At 41.1% G+C, this 16,828-nt stretch overlaps 1 protein-coding gene across 4 annotated transcripts in view; it reads right to left on the minus strand.

Annotated features, from left to right (window-relative positions):
- Window positions 1-16,828, minus strand: part of B4GALNT1 (beta-1,4-N-acetyl-galactosaminyltransferase 1) — an 83,150-nt gene that overhangs the window by 55,330 nt on the left and 10,992 nt on the right. Inside the window, exon 1 of one of the 4 annotated variants that reach the window (XM_034419192.3) lies at window positions 101-311. The exons of the other annotated variants lie outside the window; for them this stretch is intronic. Coding sequence (XP_034275083.2) covers window positions 101-144 — 44 coding nt within the window. The 5' untranslated portion in view covers window positions 145-311. Of the gene's footprint in view, window positions 1-100; window positions 312-16,828 lie in introns of those variants that run through there. 4 annotated transcript variants of the gene reach the window in all.

Genomic DNA, 16,828 nt, shown 5'->3' on the forward strand with positions numbered 1-16,828 from the left:
AGAAGAATACTCAGAGAAAAAAAAAAAAACAGATGATGACCCTGGGACTTCTCTAACATAAAACATGTTTCTCTCTCTCTGTCCTCCACCTTTTGCCTACCTGACTCTGGTGCCAAAAATGCTGAAGGCTTTCCTTGCCCTCATCCTGGGCGGCGATTCTAATCGTTTTGTTTTGTTTTTAATCCATCTGCACAATCACAGTTATAACACTCAGAGACGGTCACGATGAAAGGGAAATGCGTGTTATTAACAAGCACTGGATGGATCAGCAGCCGAGGAAGTTGCTAGGGAGTTGCATACTACACTGTAGCAAAAGGAGGGGCATCTTAATGCTTTTAATCTGTAGCAGCGCAGAAAAGACTCCACCCATACAACCCAGAAGATATTGTGAAATGAAACATATATGCAGTATACATCTCATAGAGTTGGGGGTTTTGTTTTGTTTTTTGCACCCTTGGGAAGGAATCCCCCTCCCCCATTAATTATCTGAGCAGGTGGCTTAATTCCCACTGTGGCCTTCAGCCTTCTAAAGCAGCTTCAGGAGCACAGTCAATACAACAGGTGAAATTAACAGAGTGGAGCACAGTCATCTATCCAGCTGATTCGGAAAAGGATGACATTTGCAAAAAAAAAAGGTTGCTATGACAACTTCATCCATCAAATTTCCTGCTGCATCGCACGCATAAATGTCTTTATCTGTGTTAGAACCAGCACTGAAACACATTCTGTTGCCGAGAAGAGTTTGGGCAGAAGACACATCTTGTATTGCCAATGTGCACAAACATGCATTTAAAGCTGATAGATTTACTGCAGTTTTAGGCAGGTAAGAGCAGACAGCAATTTGAATCAAATGCCTAGCAAGAGAGCTTGCCTGAACAAAGCTGAGCACAGCGCAATAAACCATAGAGTGATCCAATTTTGTTCTAAGAGTCACTGGGTGCCAAATTAGGTAAGTCAGCTAGTCAAGAATTATAAACAAGATGGAGGCGCTAGAAAGTGAAAGGGTAATTCAGTGGTGGGATTCAAATAATTTAACAACCGGTTCTCTGCCTTCATGATTTCCTCCAACAACCAGTTCACCAAACTGCTCAGAAAGTTAACAACCGGTACTCCCGAAGTGGTGTGAACTGGCTGAATCCCACCACTGGGTTAATCTCTAAATTGCACATACCTTGTCCTTTGCTTAACTGCATGTGCGCGCATGCCCAAACTGAAAGTTGCGCGCGCGTGCATGCAAGGACATATGCATATGCAACTTGTTTCGTCGTTTGCAGGGAAACAGAAGCGCACAAAAGAAACGCCATGGAGATCTAACCTGGGGTGATGGCCCACGTGCCAGCAGAGAGGGGCCCATGTGCCACCTCTGGTACACGTGCCACAGATTTGCCATTACGGGTATAGGGTCTCCTCAGTGGTGAAATCCAATTTTTTTTTTTACTACTGGTTCTGTGGGCGTGGCTTGGTGGGCATGGTGTGGCCATGGCAGGGGAAGGATACTGCAAAATCTCCATTCCCACCCCACTCTGGGGCCAGCCAGAGGTGGTATTTGCCGGTTCTCCGAACTACTCAAAATTTCTGCTACCGGTTCTCCAGAACCTGTCAGAACCTGCTGGATTTCTGCTTGAGCAGGAGATTAGAAGACCACCAAGGTCCCTTCCAGCTCTATTCTGGCTGACTGATTGATTGATTGATTGACTGACACTTGCTAGCACTAACAGAAGATTGATAAGATACGAAGTTTCCTTGTTTCTCTTTCTGTTATTTCAAAGTTTTCAAAGAAAAAAGAGAGACTGACATCCCAAACAGTTCTATTATTTACCAATATAATTACATAATGGAGATACAATTCCCATTTGAGTAGAATTGTATGAGAGATGAAAATGGGGCAGTATTGATCCTTCCCATCATTGCCCTCACTATGTTGTCCATATATTGAAAATGTAGTCTGCTGAATAGGCACTTTCCCTGTGCCTATTATTACTGCTATTATTAAATTATGCATTCCACTCTTCAGATTTTGACTCCTGAAAAAGGTATGTGAGAAGACAGACTGCCTGCCTAGTTAGTCCAGCACGGTGTGACAACCAGGCAGAGTAACTGTTACTGTGTTTGTGGGTAGGTGGTTTCTGTTAGTTTGAGAAATTCAAACAGCCCAAAGTAGCCTAAGGCAAATAGAAATGTTACTGTTCTCCAGCAGTAGGACTCACAAAGAGAAATAGTGGACACACAGGAGTTGGGAATAGAATTGGGGGAAAAGTAAACTGTGCTGTCCTTTGACCCCTAAAGGGCTTGTTGCCAAGAGGCCGGGTGAGGTTGTGTTGGTGTTGCCTTGAGCCTCAGGTTTTCCCAGCCTGAGTTTCTGAAGTCTAAAAATTTTCCAACTTGTGTACTGAAGAGCTGAGAGAAAAGGGAAGCACACCTACATGTGTGCCCACACACACACACACAAAATCCTGGAAACAGAAAAAAGCAGGGGGCACACATAAGATCTTGTCATAAGTGGCCTCAAAGAATTTCTTGGGATACTTGTGGATGGGTGTATCTCATGGTCCGGAAAAGCCAAACACCAAGTACATGGACAGAGATTTGATTAAAACGCAGACAAAAATAATAATAAAAAGATCTACTGGTGAGTCTTAGCTTGAGTTGCAAGAGATCCAACTGATGGAACGACTGTACAAATGGTTGTAAATGACATTATCCCCACCAATAACAGACTTCCTATATTTTCCTTTTTTAAAATAACTTTAATAATTTGAATTCCTTCCTCAGGGAGCCAATGAAAACTTGGACTACCTTTTCTCCATAGTCCGATTCCGGGGGTGGGGAAGGAGAGATGGAGAAAAAGAGTTGCTCCATGCCCTTGCTTTGCTGGACAGGTAAAACAGGATGGGACTGCTTAGACAGTAGGTCTTCAGGCTGTTTTAGTAACTTTCTCAAAAATTTAAAATTCTCACCTCAGGTAAGAAAAGTTTTCCATAGCTGCATCACATAAAGGCACCACTGATTGTGTTAACACAAAGTGTATTGGTCTGGTGTTAACCAGGAATGTCATGCCTCTCACTCCCCAACTTCCATCAGGGTTTGGGGGAGATCAGTTAAGGGTCAAACCTATGTGTTAATTTTCAATGACTCTCGCCATTGGGTTCAGAGCGATCTGAAGCACTGGCATTTGGGAGAAAGGTACTGGCAAAAATGCAAGATGCACCATATCAATATCCAGAACCTTGTATCATTCAATGATTACTCTGAAGCCAGGCATGGTCCTGCCTTGGTTTCCCAGAACTGCTGGCCTGAGCCTCAGCTGGATTCTGTTTTCCCAGTACAGAGTGGCCAGTAAGTCAAACTAGAACAAGGAAGGCAATTCTCAATGAACAGATTACAGATTAACGGAGTTGGAAGGGACCTTGTAGGTCATCTAGTCCAACCCACATCCAAGCAGGAGACCCTACACCAGGGATGTCAAAGTCATGGCCTAAGGCCCGGAGACATCACATGCTGGCCACGCCCATGTTTAGCAAAGGAAAAAAGTCGTGATATGTCACATAATGACAGCACAACGTCACGAGTTTGACACCCCTGCCCTACACCATTTCTGACAGATGGCAGTCCAGTCTCTTCTTGAAAGCTTCCAATGATGAAGCTCCCACAACTTCTGAAGGCATTCCATTGGTTGATTGCTCTCACTGCCAGAAAATTTCTCTTTATTTCCAGGTTAAATCTCTCCTTGTTCAGTTTCCATCCATTATTCCTTGTCTGGCCTTCAGGTGCTTTGGAAAATAGTTTGACCACCCCCTCCTCTCTGTGGCGGCCCCTCAAATATTGGAACACTGCTATCATGTCTCCCCTGGTCCTTCTCTTCACTAGACTAGCCATGCCCAGTTCCTGCAACCGTTCATCGTATGCTTTAGCCTCCAGCCCCCTACTCATCTTGGTTGCTCTTCTCTGCACTCTTTCTAGAGTCTCAACATCTTTTTTGTGGTGTGGTGACCGAAACTAGATGTAGTATTCTAGGTGTGGTCTTACTAAGGCTTTATAGAATGGTATTAGTACCTCACTTGATCTTGATTGTATCCCTCTATTAATGCAATTTAGGATTGCATTGGCTTTGTTGACTGCCATCGCACACTGTTGGCTCATATTTCATTGGTTGTCCACTAAGACTCCAAGATCCTTCTCACAGTTACTGCTATTAAGCCTGGTTTCATCCAGTCTATATGTGTACTTTTGGTTTTTCTTGGCTAAATGTAAGGCTTTACTTTTCTCTACATTGAATTTCATTTTGTTAGATAGGGCCCAGTGTTCAAGTCTGTCAAGATCCATCTGGATCTTGAGCCTATCTTCTAGGCTGTTGGCCATTCCTGCCAGCTTAGTATTATCTGCAAATTTAGTAAGTTCCCCTTCTATTCCCTCATGTAAGTCATTTATGAAGATATTAAAGAATAGTAGGCCTAAGACGGAACCTTGTGGTACCCCACTGATTACTTCCCTCCATGTAGACAAGTACCACTAAGGACTACATGTTGAGTACTTTCAGCTGTTTATTTCTCCAAAAACAGAGAGATTCACACTTGTTGAAACCAAGCACACTGTAAGAAAGTTAGCTCAGTTCTTTATACAAAATTTTTCTTTGTTGTTTACAGCATGTTAATCTATTTGATTTCTTAGTGTTTACATTTGCTTGATTAAATTTGTCCCTTTTGGTACAAAATTACGTTTGTTGTATTTAGTACTGGTAGTCCTTGACTCACAACTACAATTGAGCCCCAAATTTCTGTTGCTAATTCATTTTAAGTGAGTTTTGCCTCATTTTATGACCTTTCTTGCCACAAGTTGTTAAGTTAGTAATACGGTTGTTAAGTGAATCTGGCTTCCCCATTGACTTTGCTTGTCAGAATGTGGCAAAAGGGGATCACATGACCCCGGGACACTGCAACCGTCATAAATATGGGTCAGTTACCAAACTTCTGAATTTTCCATTACATGACCATAAGGCTGCTGCAATAGTCATAAGTATGAAAAACAGATTTTCTTCCCCACTGCTGTTGTAACTAAACAAACTGTTGTAAATCAAGGACTACTTGTACTAAGTGCCGAAACCTTTATGATCCTATTATTATAAGGTGTATCCTGCTGCAGGTCTAAATATCAGTTTCACAAGCAAAGAGAGAGGGAGTTTAGGCAATCCTGTCAGCAATTTTTAAAGTTATTTTTATTTATTTCTATCCCACCTTTATTATTCTCCCAAAATTACTTCAGGCAGAAAACATACCCAACACTCCTTCCGCCTCCTATTTTTCCCACGACAACAAGCCTGTGAGGCGAGTTGGGCTGAGAGAGAGCGACTGGCCCAAAGTTACTGGCTTTCATGGCTAAGGCAGGACTTGAACCCATGATCTCCTGCTTTCTAGACTGGTGCCTTATCCACAATTTGTTCAACTACTGACTGACTTGGTATTGAAAACCTTATTTGGGATTCCTTTCCTATAGAAGTTATCACTTTTGCTGTTGCTCTCTCTAGGTTTTAAAGGAGTTTTTCTCCATTTGAAGGATTCCATTATTTTATTTTCTTCATCATTTTAAATACTTAAGCTATCACCAAGTTATCATTAGCTCTCTGGGTTTTTGGAGCCCAATAACCTGGGCATATATAAAAGAACTCGTGAGAAGGAAAAGTGAAAAGAGCACAGTCACCAGGAAATAAAAATTATCCTCTTCATCCTTCAACATTACTTTACAAAGGGTGAGAAGGGGTGGATAATAGCCACTGTAAATTCCCTTGTTGATTTCCTCTTACTATAAACATAGTTTATACTATGTATGGGCAAAGAATGCTCAAATGTTGCTTGGGGCAGCATATCAATGAGTTTTTCTTACTGCTGTAGAACTTGTAAAGCTACTGGGCAGGATATCAGCTGCATCGATCTGTTTGAGCCAAATAACACATTGGCTCAAATGTCTATTTAAAATGCCCAAATTTCAGACTGCAAAATAACTGAGTTGATGCCCACATGGGAGGAGAGAATTCATTCTTGGGGAAAAAATGTCCTCCATAACAATGCAACAGAGAAAGCAGATTGGCAACAACCATTTACTCACTCCAACTGAAACCACTTAAGCCTTTGCCTGTTCCGTCAAGGAGACCCCATTCTGAAAACTCTAGATAGAGCAGACGTCATGAATCAAATGCTATTCCTCTCCTAGAAAGAGGCAACTGATAACCCTAGGAATTCAATTCCGTACTGGAGTTTCCCATCTACCCTGTTAATCCCGTAATAACCATGCTAGTTTCAGGGATAAGCAAATCTGCAAGATCTTCTGCCTCCAAGCCACACCTGTTTGCAACACAGTCCCTTTCAGCAATCCCAAGAAGGTTCCACACCAATTTGCACTCCAATTCAGTGGAGTCCAGTGAATTGGTCTGATGGTCCAGATAAACCCCCAAATGGTCAGAAAGCTAATGACTGACCTTCAGAATACCAATGACCAGATAACTGCAAATAACATAAACCCTGCCATTCCCCACCATTCAGTCAAAGCAGAAGAAGCTTCTTGGATGAGAAGCGAAATGTTTTCTAAAAAAAACAACTAAGAAAGTCCAGTTGCCTTTTGAAAACCTTTGCCTTTGGAACAACCAGGACCTGGCTGATTGAGAATCTCCATAGATGCTCTTCTAGCAATGTTATCTCTTCCTTTTTCAGGAAACAGGACCTGGAGGCAAAGAGATCAATAGTATAAGCCTTTGGGCAAATGCTAACAGAGATAAGCTTTGAAAGGAGGGGGGAAAAATCATAAGAATTTGGATCTTGTGATCCAAGCCACACCCACAGAACTGATAGTAAAAACATTTGAAACCCACCACTGCCGGAGGTGATAAATTATCTGAGAAATAGCTGGAGGAAACAGGTAGGTTCTTATCATGCACAGATCTTCTCATGTAGGAATGGGGAGGAAAGTTCAAATGGACTCAATTGGTGGAAGAGAAGAAAAGTAAGAGGGCTAGAAAATACTTGTTTTCATTTAGGCTGATTTACTGCTGAATAATTTGCCTGTCCGAGGATGGATTGTTTTTTTTTTTTTCTTTTGTAATGTTTGAAATAAAGAGAAAATTTGAACTGGTGCACATGATGGCCCTTGTATGCTGTGATTTTGGAGTGGTTCTGAAAACACTCATATGCAGTTTGTGATAATCCAAACATAAATATTATGAAATAATAACTTAAGTGTACAGAATACTTAACGAACTAATACAGTCAGTCTCTGAACAAAATAAAGAGGTTGAGAGAATTAACAGAGTATTAAAATATAATTTTTAAAATAATCAGGAATATCTTAATATTCTATGCTTAATCTATTGTCAGCAAGTAAACTCAGTAACTTTCTCTCCTTAGATTTTCCTAGACTCTGACTTCCTCAAACAAATCCTCTGTTCCCATTCTTTTGCAACCAGTTTTGGTTGTTATGATGTAAAACAGATGTTGAAACTCTAGAAAGAGTACAGAGAAGAGCCAAAACATATAAAGAACAGTTCCTGGAACAGGATATGTCTAATGAAAAGAAGGACCAGCGGAGACATGATAGCAGTGTTCCAATATCCCAGGGACTGCCACAAAGAAGAGGGAGTCAAGCTATTCTCCAAAGCACCCGAGGGCAGGACAAGAAGCAATGGGTGGAAACTAATCAAAGAGAGAAGCAACCTAGGACTAAAAAATTTCCTGACAGAATAATTTCCTGATAGTTAGAACAATTAATCAGTAGAACAACCCACCTCCAGAAGCTGTGGGCACTCCAACACTGGAGGTTTTTAAGAAGAAATTGGATAATCATTTGTTTGAAATGGTATAGGGCCGTGATGGCGAACCTATGGCACGCATGCCAGAAGTGGCATGCAGAGACATCTCTCTGGACATGCGAGCCGTCACCCGTTGCTCTTCCAGGTTCTGGTGCATCAGCCAGCTGGTATTCATGCACACGGGAGTGGTGGAAACCGGAAGAGCAGCCACCCGGCGCACATACACGTGCCAGGAAGATGATCTTCCAGTTTCCAGCATGCACATGTGCACCGGCTAGCTAGTCTTCACATGTGCATGTGCCCCAGAAACCAGAAGACCAGGTGGCTGGTGTGCATGCCAGAAACCGGAAGATCATCATCATCATCATCATCATCATCATCATCATCATCATCATATGCACCGGGTGGCTGCTCTTCCAGTTTCTGGCATGCACGTGCATGCGTGCACTCCCGTTTTGACACTCAGTACCGAAAAGGTTCACCAACACTGGTATAGGGTTTCCTGCCTAAGCAGGGTTGGACTAGAACAGGGGTCAGCAACCTTAAACCCTCAAAGAGCCACAAAGGTCCAACCGGAAGCCCCCCATTCAATTCTGGAGCCGACCGGAAGTCTGGTGCCCCCACCACAGTCTCCTCCTAGCAAGGTGTCATGTTTTCCTCTACGGGTCCTAACCGAAAGCCCTATCAATTGTGGAGCCGACCGGCGACAGGGAGCCACAGCAGTATTATTATCATAGTGTCTGGTGTAATAGTATCATGCAACACAGCTTCCTGACACCTCAGCAGGAATCCCTATTTGGAAAGCTGGATTAATTCCCAACCAGCCATTCCTTGTCTGTCCTTCTATCAATTCCACAATGCTTTCAGGATGAATTGTGTTTAGGATCAGATTCAAGTTATGGTACATCTTGATTCCCATTTGTAACATATACTCTATGTCAGGGGGTGTCAAACTCGTGACGACGTGTTGTCAACACATGATGTATCGTAACTTTTTTCCCCTTCGCTAAACTGGGGGATGTGCGTGGCCAGCATGTGATGCATCCGGCCCGTGGGCTGCAGGACACCCTTACTCTATATGTTAGAATACATGAGACTAACTACCCTTTCATTTCAACAACTGTATGCAAATCTGCACTCCCTTAATAAATAGCTATGCGGCACTTGAGATTGGAAGGTTAGAACTAAGAAAGCCGTGGTTGCAAAAAAAAAAAAAAAATTGAAATTGAAAAATGCAGAAGTGTCTGGGTTTTATTTTGCAACAAGCTGTATCATTTAACTTCAGCCTAACCCAGCAATTTAAGGTTTCACTTAAAGAGATATGGGAGCCTTGGTAGTACAGTGGCTTAATGCACCCTGCAATTAACACAGCTGCCTGCAATTTCTGCAGGTTCGAATCTTACCAGGCTCAAGGATGACTCAGCCTTCCATCCTTTCTAAGGTAGGTTAAATGAGGACCCAGCTTGTGGGGGCAATAAGCTGACTTTGTATAAATATACAAAAGGATGAAGGCTATTGCTTAACGCATTGTAAGCCACCCTGAGTCTCCGGAGAAAGGCGACATATAAATCAAATAAAAATAAAAATAAAATAAAATAAATATAAGGGAAACGATCACACCATCTTCCCTTAGAGGAAGGGTCAGAAAAGTCTGAGTGGGAGCCTTGAACTGCTGGAAATCAAGGCTGAATACTACACTACAAAAAGAAGAAGGGGTATCCACAGAGAACTTGCCTGGGCCCCAAGAATGCTGGCAATTTTGTTTCAGGAATTGATAATTTTTTCCTTCTGTCTCTCTCTGCTTGTGTTTAGTTTTGAGGGATATTTCTGCTGTGGTAATATGGGATTGTTATCCACTGTTTTTCCACCATTGCTAGCATCCGTGGCTATGATTGAACCATGCAATAAGCAGTTAGCCAGTAATTCATTTTTAAGTTTCCCTGACCTTGTACCAACATGTTTCATCTCTCATGTTTCAGGAAAGAGCTTCAGTTTACTCCATGAACTTCCACTTTGCCCTGAAATACACTACCACTGGCACATCTTGCTAACGGGAAATCAGGCATGACTCAAAGAGCAGCATGACAATTCAGGAATTTTCATAACCTCCCATGACATAGTAAATTTTGGTCAGCAATCTTGGTAGGAATCTCTTTTTGGAAACAACCCTACCTGGAGAGAATATTTGCAATTGATGATTTATCCAGTTGTTAATAATAAATAATAAAACACCTTCTGTTTTGGTTCCATACTTCTGCCATTCTTTCCATAGTGTGTCCATAGTTGGTGTGTCTAATATAACAACCAGTTCAAATTTAAGTGAGTTAATCCAATTAGGTTCTCCATTCTGTATCAAGATCGTTTGTTTTTTTTTTGTGGTCACATATTTTGTAGTAAGTCCCACATGCCTTGAATGAGTTTTGTTTGACCCCGATTGACTCATGAAGGAGGAAATGAAGAAAGATAATGCTCATGTAAATTAATCCACTCTTAATATTATTTGATTTGAAAAATTATTCCATCTTGGGAAAACCTCTTTTTAAGATTAAATGTTGCATGGAAATGGGGAGAAATCAAATGCAGAAAGAGAAGGAATTCTGAGTGATGCAATGAAGATGTGTAACTCGGGCTTCCGGTCTGGCTTCCATCACCACCAGACGGTCCTCTGAGACTGCCAGCCCCGTTGCCTGTAAAGAGCCGCCTTTACATCTGAAAGGCGGCTCGAAAAACTCCATTTCCTGAAGGAAATGTGAGACAGAGCAGGCGAGGGCAGGTAGAGCCCTCTGCGAAGTCCCCAGAGTTCTTTTTTTACTCTTGGGGATGAGCAGGTTGTGGCTCCCTATTTCCGCTCGCCGCTGCTCTGGGCTTCGGGAGAACTCTGCCTTTTTGCAGAGCCAGGCGCTGGGACTGGACCAATCAACGAAATTAACAGATGGACTAATTAAAAAAGTCGAGATTTGGACTTGGGACCCTAAATCGCAAGTATTTTTAATGATTTTACAAGCGTTTCAGAGTGAAGGAAAAAAAAGTTTAAAATGGCGACTGCTGAGGCTTGAGAAGAAGAAGAAAGCCAAAAGTGAAAGTCCTTCCGTAACAAGCTACAAAGTAGCGGAATAAACAGTGCTGGCTAGAATCTGGAAGAAAAATATCTATTTTAAGTTTCTTTTTTCTTGGAGATTTGTACTTGATCTTGCTTGGGGAAAAGTTTTCTTTCTTTAAAAAGAGTTTGTGTGGCAGGATGGCGTTAAAACTAATAAAGCCTGACAAACAAGCAGTGGGGGGGGGGGTTCCCCCATTTACAATTATGTGAACAAATTCTGAGCTTACAGACTCAGCAGAATGGCTTTAATTTAAAAGAATTTGTCCAGGAGGAAATGGCAAGATATCACGAGACTGTGAATCAGAAACTTGAAAAATTTAGGCAAGAGATTAAAGAAATGATACAACTAAAGTATGATAATTTGCAACGAAAGATTGTAACAGTGACTAATGCTTTTTCAGAAATTGTTATAAAGATGGATACAAATATCAAGTTATTAGAGTCTAAAATGGAGGAAGTTGATGATAAGATTAATAATTTGGACAATAAAATACAAATAATTGAAAATGATTTGACAAATATTCAAGACAATAGTTTAGAAGTAAAGTCTAAAAAGGAAGTTGCTCACGAGACTTACAATGCAGAAGATATAAAGCAAGGGATTGAAAAAGAAATTACAATGATGAGATACAGGCTCACGGAATTTGCGGTTAGAATGAGAGGGTTACAGGAAAATAATAGAGATGATTTAAGAAAAATATCTGCTCAAGTTCTGGCCGGGATTTTAAAGGTTCATCCTGAGGAGGTATCTTGTAAGATTGACAAGGCTTATAGAGTAAATTCTTGGATTGCAAAGCAAAGGCAATTGCCTAGAGATGTGGTGATTTACTTCACAGACAAAGAAATAAGAAATGATATTGTGCAAAAATCTTTTAATTCTACTCTACAATTGTATGGAAGAAAGATTTGGATATATAAAGAGTTGCGAAGGGGTTCTTGACAGCTGACATGCAACAGGAAGAGCCTTGGTAGTACAGGGGTTTAAGGCACCCTGTTATTAAGCTGCTTAAGACCAGCTGCCTGCAATTACTGCAGGGTTCGAATCTCGCCAAGGCTCAAGGTTGACTCAGCCTTCCATCCTTTCTAAGGTCGGTGAAATGAGGACCCAGTTGTGGGGGCAATAAGCTGACTTTGTATAAATATACAAAAGGATGAAGGCTATTGCTGAGCACATTGTAAGCCGCCCTGAGTCTTCGGAGAAGGGCGGCATATAAATCAAATTAAAAAATAAATAAATGTCATTTTGAATTGTATAGTATAAGGGGGATATGATAATATTATTAGAAAGAAAGGGTCAGCATATGGGGATGGAGTAAGGGGATGGTAAAGTATTATATAATCTGTTATGAATTTGGGTTTTATTATGAAGAAGCCACAGGGGGAGGGGAGGGGGAGGGGGGGTTAGGGAGGAGGGGGGGAAATAAAGGGGGGGGGAATTTGTATTTGAAAAACTTTTTCAATAAAAAAAAAAGATGTGTAACTCAGGGTTGGTCGATTATGCAACTGGATTCTTTGATCTAGAGATAACTTGGTGAAGATGTTTTGGAGAAATAAGGCTGTAGATTGACCAGATTCTCCTGTTTTACTTGCTTATACACGATCATCCTATGGATGAATCTGGTTTAGCAGACAACTGATGCCTTTTTATATAGATGAATGTATGTATGTATGTCCTTCCTTCCTTCGGCTCCCTGTGGTTGGTTGGTTGGGAAGTGTTCTTTTGCTGTGACTGTTGAACTACAGCTGGGTTGAAAAGAAGATGACTGTATAGGTAGTCCTCGACTTATGACCACAACTGAGCCCAATATTTCTATTGTTAAGTGAGACATTTGTTAAGTGATTTTTGTCCCATTTTATTATTTTTCCTGCCACAATTCTTAAGTGAATCACTGTAGTTGATCAGTAAGTAACCTGGTTGTTAAGTGAATCTGCTTTCCCCATTGACTTTACTTGTCAGGTTGCAAAAGGGGATCACATGACCCCAGGTGCAACCTTCATACGGATGAACTGGTTGCCAAGTATCTGAATTTTGATCACATGACCATGGAGATGCTGTAAAGGTTGTAACTGTGAAAAAGTCATGTCACTTTTTTCAGTGCCATTGTAACTTTGAACGGTCACTAAATGAACTGTTACAAGTTGAGTCCATTTAAGTTCATGCCGACTGCTTCAGTGACTCCATCCAGGCACCTCATTCTCTGTCATCCCCTTCTTCTTTTGCCCTTGGTCCTTTCCAGCATTAGGCTGTTCTCCAGTGAGTCCTTCCTTCTCATTAAGTGGCCAAAGTATTTGAGTTTCATCTTCAGGATCTGGCCTTCTAAAGATCAGTCAGGGTTGATCTCCTCTAGGACTGACTGGTTTGATCGTCTTGCAGTCCAAGGGACTCGCAGGAGTCTTCTCCAGCACCATAGTTCAAAGGCCTCAATTCTTTGGCGCTTGGCCTTTCTTATCGTCCAACTTTTACAGCCATACATTGCAACTGGGAAAACCATAACCTTGACTATATGCACTTTTGTTGGCAGGGTGATGTCTCTGCTTTTTAGAATGCTGTCTAGACTTGCCATAGCTTTCCTCCCCAGGAGCAAATGTCTTTTACTTTCTTGGTGCAATCCCCATCTTCAGTGATCTTGGAGCCCAGGAAAATAAAATCTGTCACTACCTCCATTTCTTCCCCATCTATTTGCCAGGAATTGAAAGGACCTATAAAAATAAAGGGCATCAAGTGTAGGAATGCATGTGTGAACATATACTGTGTGTGAAAGCACACAAGCATATTGTTCTGTCCCCGTACCCCACACGCACCCCCACAGACGGCCCGGAGTTAATAAGCTACACGACAAAACACTTTGAAGATAAAGCTGGCAGCAACCCAGTGGCTAGCTGCCAATTCAGATTTTACTCACACAAAACAAAGATTAGATTGCAAGCATTCCGATAAAACAGGCAGAGTGTCAACAATACAAGGATTAATCCAAATGCAGTCCGATAAAGCAGGCAAAGTCCAGTAACGCAGAGTTCATGGAGTATTTCCAGTTTTTGCTCGCCCCAAACTGAACCAGCCACCACACTCACATTTATACCCTATGGGGTGTGGTCCAGTGACTCAGCTAATCTCTGGCACGCCTTCCCCTCTGCTGTGCACGCTTCTCCCTGCGCCTCTGTCGAGGGTCCAGCCAGCACTTATCTTTCTCGTCGCTGTCCACCTGTGACTGCGGGGACGTGCTTGGCTCTGAGCCTATCGTTTGGCCTTCGGTGTCCTCTGGAGGCATTGCCAGAGAGGAGGGTCCTGGAGAGGGAGGCCTTGCCAACTCCTCTCCCTCACTCTCAGAGTCTGCATCTGTCGATAGCCCAGGCTCAGGCAACGGAGCCACAACACATATGTTTAAGTGACTGGATATGTGTGGAAAAGCCAAGTATGATTTTCTTAAAAGCTGTTTACTGAATAAATTGCAGAACTCATTGAACATGCTAGCCAATAAACCATGAATAGTTTACACAATGCACCAACCCAAAATCAAACAATCATATTATGGTTTATCACAATGAACAGTTAGTGCAAAATATGATGGGGATGGTAATAGTCCTAACTGCATTTTACTTTGAGGCTGCCTACCGCTCAAATATTACCTTGAGAAAGACTGCAGTCCTCAGATGGAAAATGGTTCCTCGGGTCTAATTTAGGCCATAGGCCTATTTCCCCACTGAGGTAGCATTGCTGTCCCCAGTGCCAATCCCTCCACTGTGTCTGTGGTGAATCACTGCCAAATCTCATTGCCCTGATTTGAGAATGAGCCCAAGATGGCTTCCCCCTCTGATGATGCTACTGCTCCCTTTTTACCACAGGCAGTGGGGAAAACATCCAACAGGGCCCTGAAAATCGGATGGATTGGCTTGACTTCAGGACTGCATTTCGATTTGTTTGGGCTAGTTCACATATCTGCCTCCGACAGTCTACCTGAGGATTTATTTCCATAGTTCAAATAAGGAAAATAAGAGAAGCATATGGAGAACTACAAGGACAGGACTTCCGGGGTGATGTCTCGCTGGTGCAGTGTAGGAAGACAGAACCCCCTTCTTTTTGCCCGGTTTTTCACATCTGGAGACGGGTAACGGTAAAGTTGGACCTTGGAGAGGACAGCGATAGAAAGGGGATAGTTCAGAGGTGGCGGGGAGAAGGGCAATCCCCCACGGAGGATGGAAACCCCGAAATCTGGCGCGGAAGAGACCAGCTGTTTATGAGTAGGTCTGGAGGCGTGACAGCCCAATTGAATGGTGAAAAGCAAAATAGTGAGAAACAGCAAGAAATATCGGCGGTGAGAGTTTAAACAAAAAGAAATACCGAACTACTTCTCTAAGTCGATGGGATCTGCAAATGACCATTAAAGTGAGTCTCCAAAGTGTGAAAAGCGGTGCCTTAGCGATGGGAGCGGAAAAGAAAGAGGAAAGACATACTATTGAATGGACAGAGAGTGAAAGTGCTTTGTGAGTGTGGATTCGAAAGACTGTCTTAAACACTTCTATATAAGTTAGAAAAAGAAATTTTCTAAGATTTATGTAGAACTTTAGAATTTTAGAACGGTAAAATTTAATATAGTATACAAATACAGATACAGATTAATCAAATTTATCAAATATATTTAAATATCCTCCTCTTGTTTATATATTTTCATATACTTACATAATTTATATTTTATATATATATATATTGATTATAGACTTTTTTCTTTACTATATGTGTTGACTTGGAAACAATTGTGGATTAATTTAAGATATTAGATTGCAGTTATATATGCACCAAATATAAACCAGAAAGAGTATTACAGTAAACTGCATAAACAATTAGTAAAATTAGAACTAGACAATATTTGTTTATTAGTAGATTTTAATGGAGTGGCAGAGCCAAAGAAAGATTATAAAACAGGAAAGAAAAAAAAACATGAAAGGAAAACACTACCAACCGTATTTTTTGAAATGGCCCACGAACTAAATTTAAAAGATGTATGGAGAGAAATTAATCTACAAAAGAATCAATATACTTTCTTTTCTAACCCCCACAAATTGTGGTCCAGGATAGATATGGCATGGATGGACTCAGAAACAGCAAAAGAAATATCAGAAATAGAAATTACAACGAATACTTGGGTGGACCACAACCCAATAATAATTAAATCGAAAGGAGATATAAGGAAGAAAGGGAAATGGACAGAAAAGAATTATATCCAATACATAAAAGAAGAATTAAGAGTTTTTCCTAAAAGAAAACTGGAATGAACAAACAACTACTCAAAACTTATGGGATACACTGAAAGCTTATTTGAGGGGTATATTTATTGCGTATATAACACGAAGAAATAGAGACAAAAGGAAACAATATACAGAATTCCAGGGAAAATTGGAAAAATTAAAATTAAAATTACAGAAAGAACCACTAAACCAGGAAATCAACGAAGAGAAAGAAAAAACTAAACACAAATTAAACCTAATTACACATGAAGAAGTAGCTCAAAAAATCAGATTAGTTAGACAAAATTATTTTGAAAACCCTAATAATCTGGGAAGATGGCTAGTTTATAACTTAAAAAAAGAAAAAGAAAAGAAATTAATACAGAATCTAGAGGATGAAGAAGAGACAGTATCCTTTCAGAAAGAGAAATAAAATCTATAGCAATAAATTACTTCCAAACTCTGTAGTCAAGAAAAAATAGAAGAGAAGGATATTAGGAGATACTTACAAGAGAGGAGCCATCCAATCATACCGGATCTAACTAAAGAAGTTAGAGTTGGAACTGAAGAGGGCAATACAAAAACAAAAAAATAACAAAACCCAGTCCCGAATGGAATTCCAGCAGAATACTACAAGGAATTTCAAGACCTTTAGAAAATATCCTATTGGAAACATATAATGAATGCGAAGGTACCAAAATCCTGGATGGAGG

Source organism: Pantherophis guttatus, chromosome 2 (genome assembly GCF_059756535.1).
Source record: "Pantherophis guttatus breed Tessera chromosome 2, ASM5975653v1, whole genome shotgun sequence".
Taxonomy (NCBI): domain Eukaryota; kingdom Metazoa; phylum Chordata; class Lepidosauria; order Squamata; family Colubridae; genus Pantherophis; species Pantherophis guttatus.